At 45.1% G+C, this 15,245-nt stretch overlaps 1 protein-coding gene across 3 annotated transcripts in view; it reads right to left on the bottom strand.

Annotated features, from left to right (window-relative positions):
* Positions 1 to 15,018, bottom strand: part of Jazf1 (JAZF zinc finger 1) — a 314,826-nt gene extending 299,808 nt beyond the window's left edge. Inside the window, exon 1 of one of the 3 annotated variants that reach the window (XM_021632769.2) lies at positions 14,731 to 15,018. In XM_021632769.2, coding sequence (XP_021488444.1) covers positions 14,731 to 14,845 — 115 coding nt within the window. In that variant the 5' untranslated portion in view covers positions 14,846 to 15,018. Of the gene's footprint in view, positions 1 to 7,940; positions 8,150 to 14,730 lie in introns of those variants that run through there. The other 2 variants (XM_060379988.1, XM_060379989.1) reach the window with 2 other exon arrangements.
* Between the last annotated feature and the right edge of the window lie 227 nt (positions 15,019 to 15,245).

Below are 15,245 nucleotides of genomic sequence, written 5' to 3'. Positions count from 1 at the left end.
CTTACCGTGTTTATATCTAAATGTCATTATATACCATTGATCTAAAATTTTAAAATAAATAACATGAATAAATAACATGTCACCTTTGACAACCCAAAGCAAAAGAGAATGGACATGTGTTCACAGATAACAATGTGTATTTACCCCCATTTAGGTATTTTCCTAATGATATCCACACACATGACTATCTCTTTAGATTTAGATCTTCAAAAATAAATAAGTAACTCTCTCCCCCAGCAATGAGCAAAGAGACACCCTGTTCATCCTAGCCTGACACCTGGCTTGGTGGCCAAAGCTGTTTTATGCCTAGGACTCATCAAAATCAAATGAAATCAAATCTGGCAGCACAGCACGGGAGGAGGAAGACAGACAGAGATCTGCAGACTGTCCTGCCACCCACGGACCACAGCACAGGCAGGCCATAGGCAGCCATTTGCTGTCATGCCACACAGCATGGATGGAGAAGTCACCTAGGGGCCTACCAGCCACATGGCCAGCCTGCAGCTGGAGCCCCCACAATGTGCCACTATGTGGGGGTCGGATGAGAGAGAAAGAAAAGTGGAGCAGCTTGGGCATATGAAGAGAGATGGAACTGGAGACTTGAGAGTGGCGAGGAATAGCCTGTTGTGAGTGGCCAGCCCCACCACGTGGGGCCATGGTTAGGTTCCAGCCCAAGCTGCTGCTGCTGAAGACCATGTCTGAGTCCCTGACTATGCAGCAGCAGGGGTCAGTGTTGATGTCTGTGGCTCATATTACCACCAGAAAACATGGGGACATCCTGGGTTGTAGGGGACCACATGTATGTTCAGGAGCTGTGCAGAACTGCCCCTGCCCCTCACTGGCTGTGGCCCTCTGGAGAGCTGGCCACATCTCTCACCACCAGCAGCACCAGAGAGTAAGCCCTGCACCTTACCTAGACAGAACAGCAGAGCTGAACCTGGTGGTGGGGGCACTGGTGGGCCAGACCCAAGGGAGAGGGCACAGTGATCTGCCCTCACCACTCATCTGAACTGAGGAGGTGGGGTGATACCCTCCCTGTCTCATCCCTCACTGCCTGCGGTGGTTGGAAGAGCTGGCTCCAGAGTCATAAGAGTGGATAAGCTGTGCCTATCCCTCATTAGCTGTGGTACTTGGGAGAACAGACCCTGTATCTCACCTGGGCAACACAGTGGAGCTGGGCCTGATGGCAAGGGTAAGGTGGAGAGCTGCAGCACGTGGGATCATGGGCCCCACACTCGACTGGGCAGTGCAGCAGAACTGGCTCTAGAGGCATGGGTACAGGTGGGCTGGACCCAAGAGCATGAAAGCAGGAAAGCTGACCCTGCCTCCTGCTGATGGAGACACTGGGTGGCCTAGCAGGCAAGGTGGTGCAGATAAGAGAGAGCAGCTGCTCTGACCAGCTCAGCTATCACCAGTACAGATCTAGGGCTCTAAGCTGGACCACCCCCAATCTATTATCACCTGCAAATGGTTGGAGCGTGTGAAAGGGCCAGTCCTGCTGATCCAAAGCTGCAGGATCTCCATGACACAGGGCAACAACAGGATTACCAGAAGCTATGAGAATCCAATACCAATGGTGCACAGAAGCCAGAGATCTTGAACCAGACCAAATACAATGGGTATTTGCAAGTGAAGATGTATGGACAGAGGGATATATTGTGGGACACACTGTGCCACACTTCCATGATAAGTTATTTTATATGCTTTGTTTTTGTTGTTGTTTTTATGTTTGTGGGTTTTTTTCTTTTGTTTTGTTTTGTTTTAGGAGGAGGTTGGAAAGGCCAAGGGCAGATATGAGGGGATGGGGAGATGAGTGAGATTGGGGTGCATAATGTGAAACTCAGAAGGAATCAGTAAAAAAGTTTTAAAAAAGTAAATAAGTATCAATGGAAAAAAAACATGTTAGTACCTTTCAATCATCATCTTAGAATATACACAGCATATCGTTGTTCCCACTGTTCTTACTTCTGTGGTGGCATGCTCACATGTGGGTTCCCAAGCCTCCCAAGAGCTTCCTTCAGAAGCCTGAACTCCCCTTCTACCAGACAGAGAAGTCAAATATTTCCCTAGATATGTAAGGCATTCCTAGCGGAGACACAGTCTTTGTGAAACACACCTTGGTGTGGAAAAGCCTTCTATTAAACTGTAAACATAAAGATGCCTAGTTAGTGTAGGAGGGAGCACATCAGTCTCACAAAGTGCAAACACAGCCAATAGCCGTGGCATATGCCTGTGGTCCCAGCTGCTCAGGAGGAACTCCTGCATCCTCTTAGGTGACGTAGCATGACTCTGTGTGGGAGTAAGAGCAAGTGTTTTATAGAATTTCATAATGCAAGACGTAAGGAACAAGTAGTGGATACACAGCAACACTGGTCCGTCCCTTGGTCCCTCGGCACCTCACCGGCATGTCCACTAATTACTAGTTACTTGGTCTGTATCCTGGTTCCCTCTTGTGTCAAATGGAAATATGACTGCACAGTGCCTACTGAAGACTGCCAGAAGGCACTTTATAAATAACAGTTGTACAGGTTGTCAGAGCTGCTCAAGTTTGAAGATTTGATCTCAGAGATGGTGGAATCGAGATTCAAAATCCAGTTTCCTACTAAAGCTCAAGTTTCTTCCACCCAGTCCCCAGCCTTCTTTATGTCAAATAGCCTAGCAAGAAAAATGAGAGAGAAAAAAATACTGTATAGTCCTTAGCATGTGCAAGAGTACCAAACATTGTAGGCAAGGCTAGAAATACTGCCACTAAACTCCATGCTATCATCAACCTGAGAAAAGCAAAAATTTTTATTCCAAAATGTAAAAATAAAATTAATTTCATTTTTATTTCCCTCCCCAATTTTATGAAGTTATTTTTCATATTTCCTAAATATAAACTGTCCTCTACCAATTTGGTATTTGTGTATATGAGCCAATATACATTCAAACCCATAACATATGCATACATCTATGACAAATTTTAAAGATGTCACCTTGCAGTCCAAAGACACTTTGTAAATCATTCTTTCCATAGCCAGAGGCTGCTGGGTTTTCTCATCCTGTTTCTGAAAATATTTCTGGGGGAACAGAACAGGAAGATGACAAGACCCTGTCCTCTATGCAGGAGCTGAATATTGGAGGGAGAAATAGTACACACAGTAAGGGAGACATCCATGTGACAGACAGGCATAGACACTACGAGACACAGGGGAAGAGGGACTATAATGATTATCTTCCTAAGATGAAGAGGCTTTCTTTTCTGGAGAAAAGTATTTTTACTATAATCGTTAACAAGCAAAGACACTGTAGTTCATACCTCACTAGATATGATATTTAACTGGTATGATAACATATTAAGCTCCAATTTGGAAGGCAGTACCATGATGGGCAGAATGTCTGCCTCATAATGGGCTACTGGGGTAATTAAATAGCATAGTTTTCAGAACAAGGTGATGAGTCCCTAAATGAAAGCCTAGGGAATTATCCCAAGTTTTGTACAGCTATTGTTTTAGACCTCTTTTGTGGAAAACATGTTACAATATTACATATGTAAAAACCCTTATGAAATTATTATTCAGATTAAGAAGTGAGAAAAAACACAAAATTTAATAAACTGGTCATACCAAAACATTACAAAGTCACCCCCCCCAAAAAAAAACCTGTGTGTATAGTAACAGCGGACATACTGCTAATCTCTGCTTGAAGCTGTGCGTGCTCATGACTTTTCATGACAATAATTTGCATTAAAATCACTTTCTGTAGGTGGAAAGATAAACCAGCCTTCCCTCAAGCATAGGTGATCAAATTCAATTTGCAATTATTAATATTTCAAAAGAATTACTTTCAGCCTCATGTATCTTTGTTGGTAATGTCATATCAAGTCTTACAATTGTTGTCAAATTTGCAAATGCCTCTCTTTCACATATGAGCCATAAACTCTTAGGACATTTGAAGTTTTTTTTATGCATGGACTAACTTCACACATTCTTTTATTAATAACACTTTGTTGTCGCCATCTTTCATTGTTAGGTATATTCATGCCAAATAAACCAGGAAACTTAAACACAGAGAATCTTTAAAAGTGCATTTGTAATTACTTCTTTGCATTGCTAAATATATTAGGAAAGAACTTATATCCTGACTGAACTAAGGTTAAGAATGAACTTAAAATTTTACACTTCCACTGACCAACTTCTGGCTCCATACTTCAAACCACTCCCCATGACAGATATCACAGGTCACATTCATGCTTCAATGCTACCTCTGACCCAAGCCTTTGTGAAAGGACCCTCGGTGCTCTGGGCAATGGACAGAATTCCTAGAAAGCAACTCTCACCAGAATATGGCCAGGGAAACAATTAGATACAAGATGAAGCCATAAACTGCAGCAACACCTCCCTCCAAAGCCAAACTATAGGTGTGCCCCATTCACCTTCTCCTAGGTTGCCTCTCAAAACCACTCAAGCCCAATGCCACAGAACCTGTGGAGAAACATTACAAGTTGAGTACAGAAGATTATTGAGAGTGCTGTCAAAATCTTTTTTAAACTGTATGAATTCTAATCCTGTGAGTACAGAGCTATGAGTACTATATACCAGAGATAGCAATCAGTTTTCCTTATCTGGAGTTTTGCTTTCCATGTCTCCAGTAACCTTTAGGCAACAGCAGTTTTAAAATACCAAATAACAAATTATAAAAAGAAACTATCCAGTTTTAATTGAATGACGTTCTAAGTAGTGTGATGAAATTTTTTGTTGTCCTGCTCTGTATTATCTGGGGCCTGAACCATGCCTTTGTCCAGTGTGTCCATTCAGTATATACCACCAGCCCGTCAGTCTTGGTAATTAGCTTAACTAAGTATCAGTTATTTTACCTACTAGCAGCTCCAAAGTCAAAGAGTAGAGATGTGAGCAACTCAGATGTGCCAAGCAAAGGCCGTACAGTGATATCTTTAAGTAGAAGGTCAAAGTTCTCAATGGAATACATAAAAATATATATGCTCAGTTTGCTAAGAAACTATGAAAGTACAAAGAAATGTATGCTCGTTTTGCTCTGATACTTCAAACTGCAAAAGTCAACAATCACAGTGTGTATATTAAGTGCTTCGTTAAAATGAAAAAATTAAGTTTGCAGGTTAAAAAAAAACAGAGAGTATGTTCTGACCAGTAGAAATACATAGGAAGAGTATAGATATACATGTGTTTATATACAAATATATGCAGTTATATGTTACCCACATATATCCATGTGTAGATAACAGTATATACATCTAGACACTACTTTTGTGGATATATGAATATATAACCTCTTTCTGTGTGCACAGACATTTGATATTAGCCATGGCTTTAGGCATCTACCAAGTCTTGGAATTTATCTGTACAGACAGACAAACTACAATATTTATGCCATTTATATATACTGTACACATACTATACGGTACTCCCCAAACTGATCTGATTCCCATATGTATGATTCATGTTAGGAAAAAGTTGCTATTGCATGCTGACAGACAATGAACAGTTCTTCTCTACAGCAGTGGTTCTCAACCTTCCTAATGCTGCCACCCTTTAATATAGCACTTCATGTTGTGGTGACCCCCAACCATAAAATTATTTTTGTTGCTATTTCATAGCTGTACTTTTGCAACTGTTATGAACTGTAATGTAAATATCTATGTTTTCTGATGGTCTTAGGAAACCCCTGTGAAAGGGGCCTTAGACCCACTAATAGGTTGTGACCAACAAGTTGAGAACCATTGCCTTTGTGGATCAGAAGGTGAACTAGACAAAGGAAAGTACCCATCAGAAGCCTGTCAATGTTCTTTGATGCTAGGCAGAAGATGTACATTCAGTGACCCAAGACAGTGCATTTGTCTCTGCCAAAAGATTTTATCCTTAACGTCTATTATCTAGTCCTGCTAGCAGCTGACATTTTTAAAAATAGTGAAAACTACTGCAGTATCCCAATATTCCAGTACTTTCTTTAAGAAGGAAAATGTAATTTTATTTTGTATGTGTGTGTGTGTGTGTCTGGGTGTGTGTGTTCTGTTGTGTGTATATATGTGTCTGTGGTGTGTATGTGTGTCTATGTATGTGTATTTGTCTGTGGTGTGTGTCTCTGAGGTACGTGAATATGTGCCTGTGTTGTATTTGTAGGTGTGTGTATGATTTTGTCGAATGTGTCTATGGGTGTGCATGTGTCTATTTGTGGTGTCTGTGTTATGTCTCTGTGTGTCTGTGGTGTGTGTGTCTATGGTATGGGCATGTCTTTATGTATGTGTTCTGTGTGTGCCTGTGTATAGTGTATGTCTGTGGTATATGTGTGTGTCTGTGGTGTGTGCATGTCTTTGTGTTGAATGTCTGTATATATGTATCTGTGTGTGTTTGTGCATGTGTTTGTGGTATGTGTGTCTATGTCTGTATTGTATGTGTCTATGGGTATATATATGTCTGTGGGGTGTGAGTATGCACCTGTGGTTTCTGTGTTGGTGTGTGTTGTCTATGGTGTGTGTGTATGGTATTGTGCTGTGATGTGTGTGTGTGTGTGTGTGTGTGTGTGTGTGATATTTGAATGCAGGCACACAAATGCTATAGCACTCATGTGAAGCTCTGAGGACAACTTTCAGGTGTTCTCGTATTCCATCATGAGGGTTCTGGGAATTGAACTCAGATCCTCAGGTCTGTGTAGCAAGGGATTTTACCCACCGAATCATCTCATTGGCCCCAAGAAAATGTAATTTTTTCATCCAACTCTGATTTAGTGTATAAAACAAAAGGCAGTTTGAAAGCCATACATAAATTTCTGGCATTTGTAGTTCTGATTTCCAGATTCCAAAATGCGCATTTATGGGTTAGCACTTTACCCAAGTCACTGTGAGCAAACCTACTGCCTATTAGATTGTCATGAAATAAAGTGAATATATGCAACTCAGAAAGGACCTCTTCAATGGCTAGTCATAGTCACGGGTACACCATCAAAACCTGAAGGCAGAGGCAAAGATTCCAGGGGTGAGAGAGATGTGGAGGGGAAGGTACTGAACAAAAATGAGAAAGGAGCAGTGCCGCCTGCCTCTGACACTGCTCTAAAACAGAAGGCCTCTGGCTTCCAGACAATCCCTGGAAAGCCCTCTGAGTGTCACAGCCTGCTTCAGCCTCGAGGCTTCCTCCCTGTCAGCAAAGGTAACAATCAGATTCTCTGAAAATAGCTGTCAGTTTGCATTTTTAGAACTGTCTACACAGGTGATATCTACAGAAAACTGTCTTCTTAAGACTATGGAGGCTTTTTTTTTTTTTTTTGAACCAGAGCTTTGGAATTGATGCTTCAGTTACATGTCAGAATCGTGTACACTAAAGGAAAGCCAGCAGATAACAGTGAAATTTCCTAGGGATGTTTTATATAGGCTGATTTCACTCAATATGAGAAAAGAACAGGTGGAGAAAATATTGAAGACTGTTTTGGGATACAGTGAAGTGTTAGGCTTGGGGGCTCTTACACCAGGTATGGTTGTGTGCCTGTGTGAAGGCACACAATTCAAACCTCTCAGCTCTGTACCCAAAGCCTTCTTGGGAAGGCAAGGAGTAACACAGATCTTGCTGCCAAGCCACAGGATGAAGAGAACGTAGGAAGGCAGCTACAAGCCTTTCATTTATTAGTATCCTCATTCAGCCATCCCTTCTCCCTGCAGGAAAGCTCATTAGGGGAAGGTGCCCACAGGTCCTAGGCACAGTGCCTCTTTCTAGTCCTGCTCTTTTCAAATATGTTCAGGCCAAGGGGAAGGCCATGTTGTAAGCCACTGGCCTTGATTCCACTTTCCTAGTCCACAGTGGCTGAGGCCTTTGCCAGCATCTGAAGTACCTCTAGCCACACAGAAGTAAATGTGGCCAAAAGCTACAACACAAAGTAGACAGCACAGTGTTACTCCCCAGCCTCAATCTCTTCAGGATGTCCTAAACACTTACATCATTGTTAAAGTGGTCCAACAGCACTGCAAGTAGACACACCTCTCTTGTTAACCTCTATGCAAACGTTCCTGTGAGGATTATAAACATATTTAGCAAATACACAAATGGAATAAATTGAACGATGTAGACAATTTAATACTGTAGATGAGTGTTTTGCTTATATAATCTTATTTAGTCCCCATTAACACATCATGTGGCAGGTGATGTGCTCATTTTATAGAAAAGACACAGTATGCATAAGTGACCAGTCCACAACCAGAAGGTGACAGGCTGCAGAGGTGTATGATCAATTCCAAGCATGCTAGATTCACTATGCTGCTTCCAGTTCAGTTACATTCTAGGGGAAACAGACCAGATGTGTATGGATTGGACACAGGAAGAGTACAACAAAATTTTCAGCCCCAGCTTTGCATATCTCTCCAGAGCCAAAAGCCTGACTCATACTTCCCAGCCATGAAAGCACAGGGAAGCTCTGCCTTTGTGCTTCATTTCATTTACCTGTGAAGTAGGGCTAAAAGCCTACATGTACTGTGCCACCTGCGACCCCACTATGATGCTTCTTTGATACTGCAAGTACTTACTGCATTAGTCAAATTGTGCTGTGGCAACCAAATACATGATAAGAAGCAACCTAACAAGGAAAGGGTCCAGTGGCTCACAGTCTGAGGAAACAGTCATGGTAAAGGAGGTGCAGTGGCAGGAGTACAAGGTGGACACTCACGTGTCAGCATCAGCAGACAGGAAGCTGACTGAGGAGGGCACCAGACTATAAAGCCTCAAGGACACCCTTGGTAACCCACTTTCCTCAGCAAGGCTCCACTTCCTAAAGGTTCTCAGCCTTGTGGGGTCTAACAGGAGATTATGGCAGGGATTTCACATCCCAACCACAACACTGCAGTCTATCCCATTCCCCAGAGTCAGGTCATCTCATAATGCAGAATGCACATATTCCAACAGTGAGTTCGGATAGAGCTCAGTGGGACCGTGCCTGACTAGGACACAAGAGGCCTGGTCCCAGAAAATGCACAGGTGACAAGTGCACTGTAAATGACTAAACAGGAGCATTCTGTGAAAAGTGGGGAAGGGGCTGGAGAGACAGTTCAGCAGTTATGAACATGAGCTGCTTTTCCAGAAGACCCAAGTTTAACAGCACTCACATCAGCGGGCATTCTATCACTGCGACACTCTCTTCTCTTCTGACAGGGGAATCTGCAAACATGTGGTATTCACCCACAGAGATATATACATATTTACATTAATTTAGAAAAAAAACTAAAAAAAAGAAAAGTCCTGAGACTGTTAGAGATAATTATCTTAACTCTAAGTCCATAATACCAAACAAAACAACAACAACAAAACAACAAGTTATGTTCTTCCAACACACAATGGAAGCATAAGTGCTTCCATTCCAAAAGGGAGGAACTGGGGCACAGTAAAAAAGAGCAGACCAAAGCAAGATCAAGAGCAGGAAAAGCCAAATCCTGTGGCTCCATATCTGGCATTTGGTACTCGTAATAGAATAACCGGGACTCCAAAGGCCTTAGCAGCCCTGGCCATCTTTGCTACCTGAATCTTTACTTGGTGGATATACCATGGTCTGGAAATTTCTAGCATTTTGGAGTCTCCACTACAACTTAAGACTTCATTTTCACAGCTTCACACAATGGCCTTTCAGGCCTCATTACACGGAAGCCAATCATCACGCACTGCCTGGCGTTAGCAGCTCTCTCGAGTCTTGGCAAAAGCCTGTAGGACAGCCCTCCTCCCTCAAACCCCTACTCTCGTATCTCTCAAGCCTGTAAAACCAGCAATGTAGAGGTCACTACCAAGTTCTTCTGCCATCTTAAGGTGTAGCCTGGATCCTCAGGCCAAAGCTAGAGTGGCTCTCTGTCCCTTGGCTGCCGAATCTGCAAAAACATTGCCCGAGTCAGGCAGGGAAGCTCCTCAGTAGCATTCTCTGCACAGTCCACCTGATTTTCAGTAGATAGAACCTTTACTAGAAGGAGCTTGTCCTCACTCCCATTCCTGTTGTGCAGGTACAGAATGGGAAGTTTCTCTTTATCTTCATCTCCTTAATGACTGCACGTGCTTTTGCAGCACCTGCCTTGCCTGAAACCTTAAACCTTAGGAAACTAGACATTTTTTTCTTATAGCCTCTGTTCCACTTGTTGCTTCTAGATTAAGGCAGTGAGCAGTAACCATACCACAGCCTAAATGCTGCTCTACTGGAACTTTCCTCTCCCAAACAAATCAGTCCATCATTTTTAAATTCAGCCTCACTAATTTCTCAGGATATGAACAGGAATAGATTCTTTACCAGGATATAATACCAATGGCCTCTAGTCCTGATGTAACTTCATGAGCCAGGCCTCTGGCTCACTGACCACATTTCTCTTAAGCGTGCTGATCTTCCAAACAGAAGATCACAGTAAGCTCTGCTTATAGTATAGTAGGGCTTCTCTAGCCTGAGGTTCCAAACCCTTCCACATTCTCCTAAACCAGTGCCAAAGGCAGCTATGGTCTAATTTATTACAGCAACCACCCCACTTCTCAGCATTTTTTTTAATCAAAGTTACTTTTCTTATTGTTCTCATAAAATACCTGATAAACAGAAATTAAGAAACATTTATTTTGGCTCAAGGATTGAGGTACTGTCTGGCACAGTGGCGAGAAGCGTGAGGTGGCTGGTCACACATCAACAACCAAGAAGCAGACCACAGACAGGAAGTGGTGCAGGGCTCGAGAACCCTTTCCCCCAGAGGCCCACTTCCTCCAGCCAGGTTCTACCAGATAGGTTACACGGCTTTCTATGACCGTACTACCTTTTGGGGACCAAATTCTCAAAGCCATGAGCCTATTGGAGACAACTCACACTGGAACCATAATGATCACTAATTCATCTCTGGAAGCAAAACTACATTATTGATGTGGCCTTCCCTTATGTTTCTTTTCAGAGGCTCCAACTTTATTAACTAGATAGCTAATATACCCACTCTATGAAATGAAGCACCTGTGGGTTAGTACCTTGGTTTTAGAGGAAAACAAGTGAAAACATCAAGCCCAGAGACATTCTAGGTCTAGAAATGCCTGTCCTGGGTAAGGAAAGTTACTTCCTGTGAATAAGACCCTGGCCTCATAATTGAAATCTGCATAAATGAAAGCTATGGGGAGGTTCTGACCATCCAGGGTAAATCTTAAAAGCCAAGTTAGTTCACCACCATTATAAGAACTAAATTGGATCAGGTTCCTGAGTCTCATCTTGGGACCTGGGCAATGTCTGCTCTCCCTGCCCGGCCATCTCTACTCCCATTGATATCACAGCTTTCAAGACTGTAACCCTGTATTAGGTTCTAGGGCCTATTCTGACCAATTCATTTAAAATTCCCACACTCATTACTCTAAATCCACTGTACCTTACTCTAACTTTCCTTCTGTATCATTAATTACCTTTCAGTATACTCTATCATTTACTTAAATTATTATTCATCTCCCTTCACTAGCATTTAAGAGACCACAAAATACGGTGGTTTTGTTTTTCCTTTCAGCAAAAATAACAAGTACTTAGAACTGTCACTGGCAAAAAGCAAGTGCTATGATGTTATATAAATTCAAAATGCAGGTGTAATTTCACATATGTTCCCAAAGATGAGGTCAGCTCATTCTTCCACAGTTGCTTCCGAGTCCCAGAGCCAAAGGATCTCACAGCAGCGATACAAGTGTTCACTCATGAGTGTGGGGCATGTGTCCTCCGTGCCTCTAAGCTTCCCTGTTCCCAGTGCTGCCTCACCTATTTATGACTGTCACACCAGGAGTGTCTCTACAAACTCGAGTATCCACTCACCTCGAGGAGCTCCTCTGGTCTCCAGGAAACAGCCTCAGGGCTCTGTGTGGACTGACAGCAGAGCAGGTACAGTAAGTAGCACTTCACAGTGACCCATCTGGGGTGCTTCAAGTCAAGGTAAGTAAGTGGGTGAGGGAAGGCTTGGGCTTAAAATACCTGGGTTGTTCACTGAGATGGAACCTTGCTCCAGTACCAGACTAACAGGAAGGTGAAAGGAAGAAAAGCAAAAAACAAATGAGGAGAACATGTAAAGTACTTTCAAGGAGGGGGAAAAAACTGCTTAAGACAGTGAAAAAAGATTTACTTTGTCCTGAAGCCATGGGCCTTGTTCCTTACTAGAAAAGGCAAAAACAAGAGCTGCAGATGGGAATGCATGGTAAAACTGGTGAAGGTGGAGCAACTGGCTCAATAATCACATAAAAACCCAGCTAAGTATACGTATACGGATATAAGACAGACTGCCATTTACAACCTAAGTGGGCAATTTGAATGATAAACAATAGTAATAATGAAAACCACAGGCTCTAAAAACTCTGTCATTGCTTTTGACCACTGATTAAATGGTAACAATCAAAGAGTCATATCTCCAATCCTCTTAAATTTAGACATAAGACAAAAAAAAAAAAAAAAAAGTCCTTGTATAAAAGTAAAATAACATACAAACCTTGGGTCTTTTCATGAATCTTTAATGCGGACACTAGCTGATTAAGACACTAAATCAGTAAAGCAACCATGTATTAAAACACTCATGATCTCATGTGTAGAGCTTATCGTCTATCATGTGTGGATCAAATCAATAAATAATAAAGTGGAGAGTTTTCATGAGGACTTTTGTATTTTCACTCTTGCCTCTTCATCCAAAGCGTGTTTATACAGTCCCAACTAACCCAGGTGTTACTCTTTGTGCAATCAGTTCCTATTTCTTTCTATATGGTGGACTGTCCTTTGAAGGCCTCTTCTCCTCTCAAGTTCACAGCACTTCCGGTGAGCCTCTTCAAGTTTTGGATTCAAGTGTTTGTTCATTTTAACATCTACCTTTCAATTTTTTTTTTATGCTGGAACAAACTATTTCTCAAGTATAATAACTGTTATCCCAGCCAAAACAATTTAAACATCATTTTTCAACGCTGTCACCATTAAGAGAAAAACATTAGCCCTTTGGAAGTAAGACATCATCACTTAAAGTTTAGTTTTAGAAAATTCATACACCCTTGAACCTTTTAAAAGATATCGGCACAATAATGGAACAACTTCTGCCAACTCAAAAAAAGACACGATTTACCAACTACTGCCTAAACCATCTGATTCCAAGGTAACACAAAAGAAACAATTGTGTTTAATTCATGTTAAACCTTAATTAAATATTTATCTTTTAATCAGCTAGTAATTCAAGTAGGAAGGCAGCCAGATAAAATTATTACTCAACTTATATAAATTATTGTTTATCCTCATATAACTGATGAAAAGAAAGGCCATTTGATAACAGTTTTCTGCAGGTCAGGGGCTACCATTCACACACATTTACATGACATGTATTTATGCATTTGTTCATATTTGTCATCTCCGTTTAGCCTAAGGAGTAAGGGGAGTACAGTGAACTAGGAAAACTTGTCCTGGAACTCTGTATCACTAGAGTTTAAGCATGATGAGAAACTTACTTTCTACTTGGAGCACTTTTCGTTATGACCACCCAGTCATGATATGAATCAGCAGCTTTGGTACTCCAGTAAACCACTATTAACACCACCAAAACTTGAGAGCCAGCTCCTTCGCCTCACTTTTATCAGAAGAGATGGGAAAAACTATTAAGGAGATATTTTTGAAACTTTTAAAATTTCAAAGCCTGTCAATTATTTATCAGAATTCTGCTTTCGAAGGTGTTTTGAAGACAATTTTCGTGATTAGTTCCCATCCCGGACGGCCCACCAACCCCTACCCCTTCTACACAGGCACCTAATGCTTATTAAGCACCCACTGTGTGCAAGGAGGACACTTTCTACAAAGCAAAGGGGCATAAGGCTCTGCCTCATTTTATTCCCGCATACATGCACAGCAGCCGTGATTTACTCTCTCAACTTCGCAGAAACGTGAGCTGCATCCACATGGCCGAATCCGCGGCATCCATTCGGTCTTCCAGAGGCAATTCACAGGTAGCCTCACCCGGGCAACTGGCGCCCCTCTTGGCCTCCCAAACCCACAGGGCCTCTCTCGGGGAGCCGACCACACCTTCTGCAGGTGGCTGGGTCTGGTGAGCCAGCCAGAAGCAGCCGACCCATCTCCCCCCGCAGGGGCAGGGATGTGTGTGCAAACGTGGTGCAAGGACTTCCGCGAGGCGCGGGACTCGGAAGGTCCCCGGGTCCCCAGAGAGACGCAGCCAGCCCCGCGGGGCGCCCCTCCCCCCCGCGCCCCCGCGCCCGCGCCGCGCAGGCCCCGCGGGTACCGGCGCACCTCCGGCCTAGCCGCAACGCCGGCGCCGCGCCACGCCCGCCCGCCCGCCGGGGCCTCAGGGCGCTCCGGCCGGGGATGGGCGCGGCCCGCAGCCGCCCGAACCGCAGCCGCCGCCGCCGCCGCCGCCGCGCCAGGCCGGGGCCCGCGCCCGCGCCGCTCCGAGCACGCAGCGCCCCGCGCCCGCCGCCGCGGCCCCCTCCCGCCGCGCCACACCTAGCAACCGGCGCTGACAGGACGCAGGCGGGGGAGGAAGCGGAATGGCTGCCGCGGCGGCGCCTCCCCGGCTCCCGCCAGCCTGACAGCTCGGGCCGGGCGGAAGCGGCGTGCGGCACCCGCCCCCCGCGGCCCGCGCCCGCCCTCGCCCTGGCTCGCCCCGCGGCCGGCCGGCCCGCACCCCGCGGCCCTCCACGCCCGCACCTTCTCCGGCCGCCCGGCCCCGCGCCCCCCTCCACCACCTCCACCGCCGGGGGCCCGGGCCCCCGCCCACCCGGGCCTCACCGATGTGGTTGTCCTCGATGTGCTCGATGAGGTCGGCCAGCGTGGGGAAGTGGAGTCCGCAGCCCCCGAAGCGGCAGGTGTTGGAGAAGAAGGAGGCGGCGGCGATGCCTGTCATGGTGCTACATCGAGAGCCCCCCCGGAGTCGGCTCTGCGAGCGCCGCGCGCGCGGAGGCGGAGGGAGGGGCCGGGGAGGGGGCAGGCGCGGGGAGGGCCGCGCGAGCCCGGGACGGAGGAGAGGGGGCGCGAGGTGGAGCGCCGCGCCGAGCCTCCGGGAGGCGGCGGGAGGCGGCGGGAGCTCGGGGAGGGGGCGGGGAGGACTCCGCGCCCGGAGGAGGGACCAGGCGCGCGCCGGCCGCCGTGCGGCCCCAACCTCCGCGACCCAGGCCTCACCTGGCGGCGCCCGCCGCCGACTCGACGTCCCCGGGCCCTGCCCTTCTCGGGGTGAGGTGCCCCGCGGTCCGCTTGGAGCCTCCTCGGTTATGTGCACTACGTTCTTAATAGATACACGTCTGTTA

Source organism: Meriones unguiculatus, chromosome 3 (genome assembly GCF_030254825.1).
Source record: "Meriones unguiculatus strain TT.TT164.6M chromosome 3, Bangor_MerUng_6.1, whole genome shotgun sequence".
NCBI classification, from domain to species: domain Eukaryota; kingdom Metazoa; phylum Chordata; class Mammalia; order Rodentia; family Muridae; genus Meriones; species Meriones unguiculatus.
Note: the sequence above shows the minus strand (reverse complement) of the source record. Positions and strands in the feature narration are given on the sequence as shown.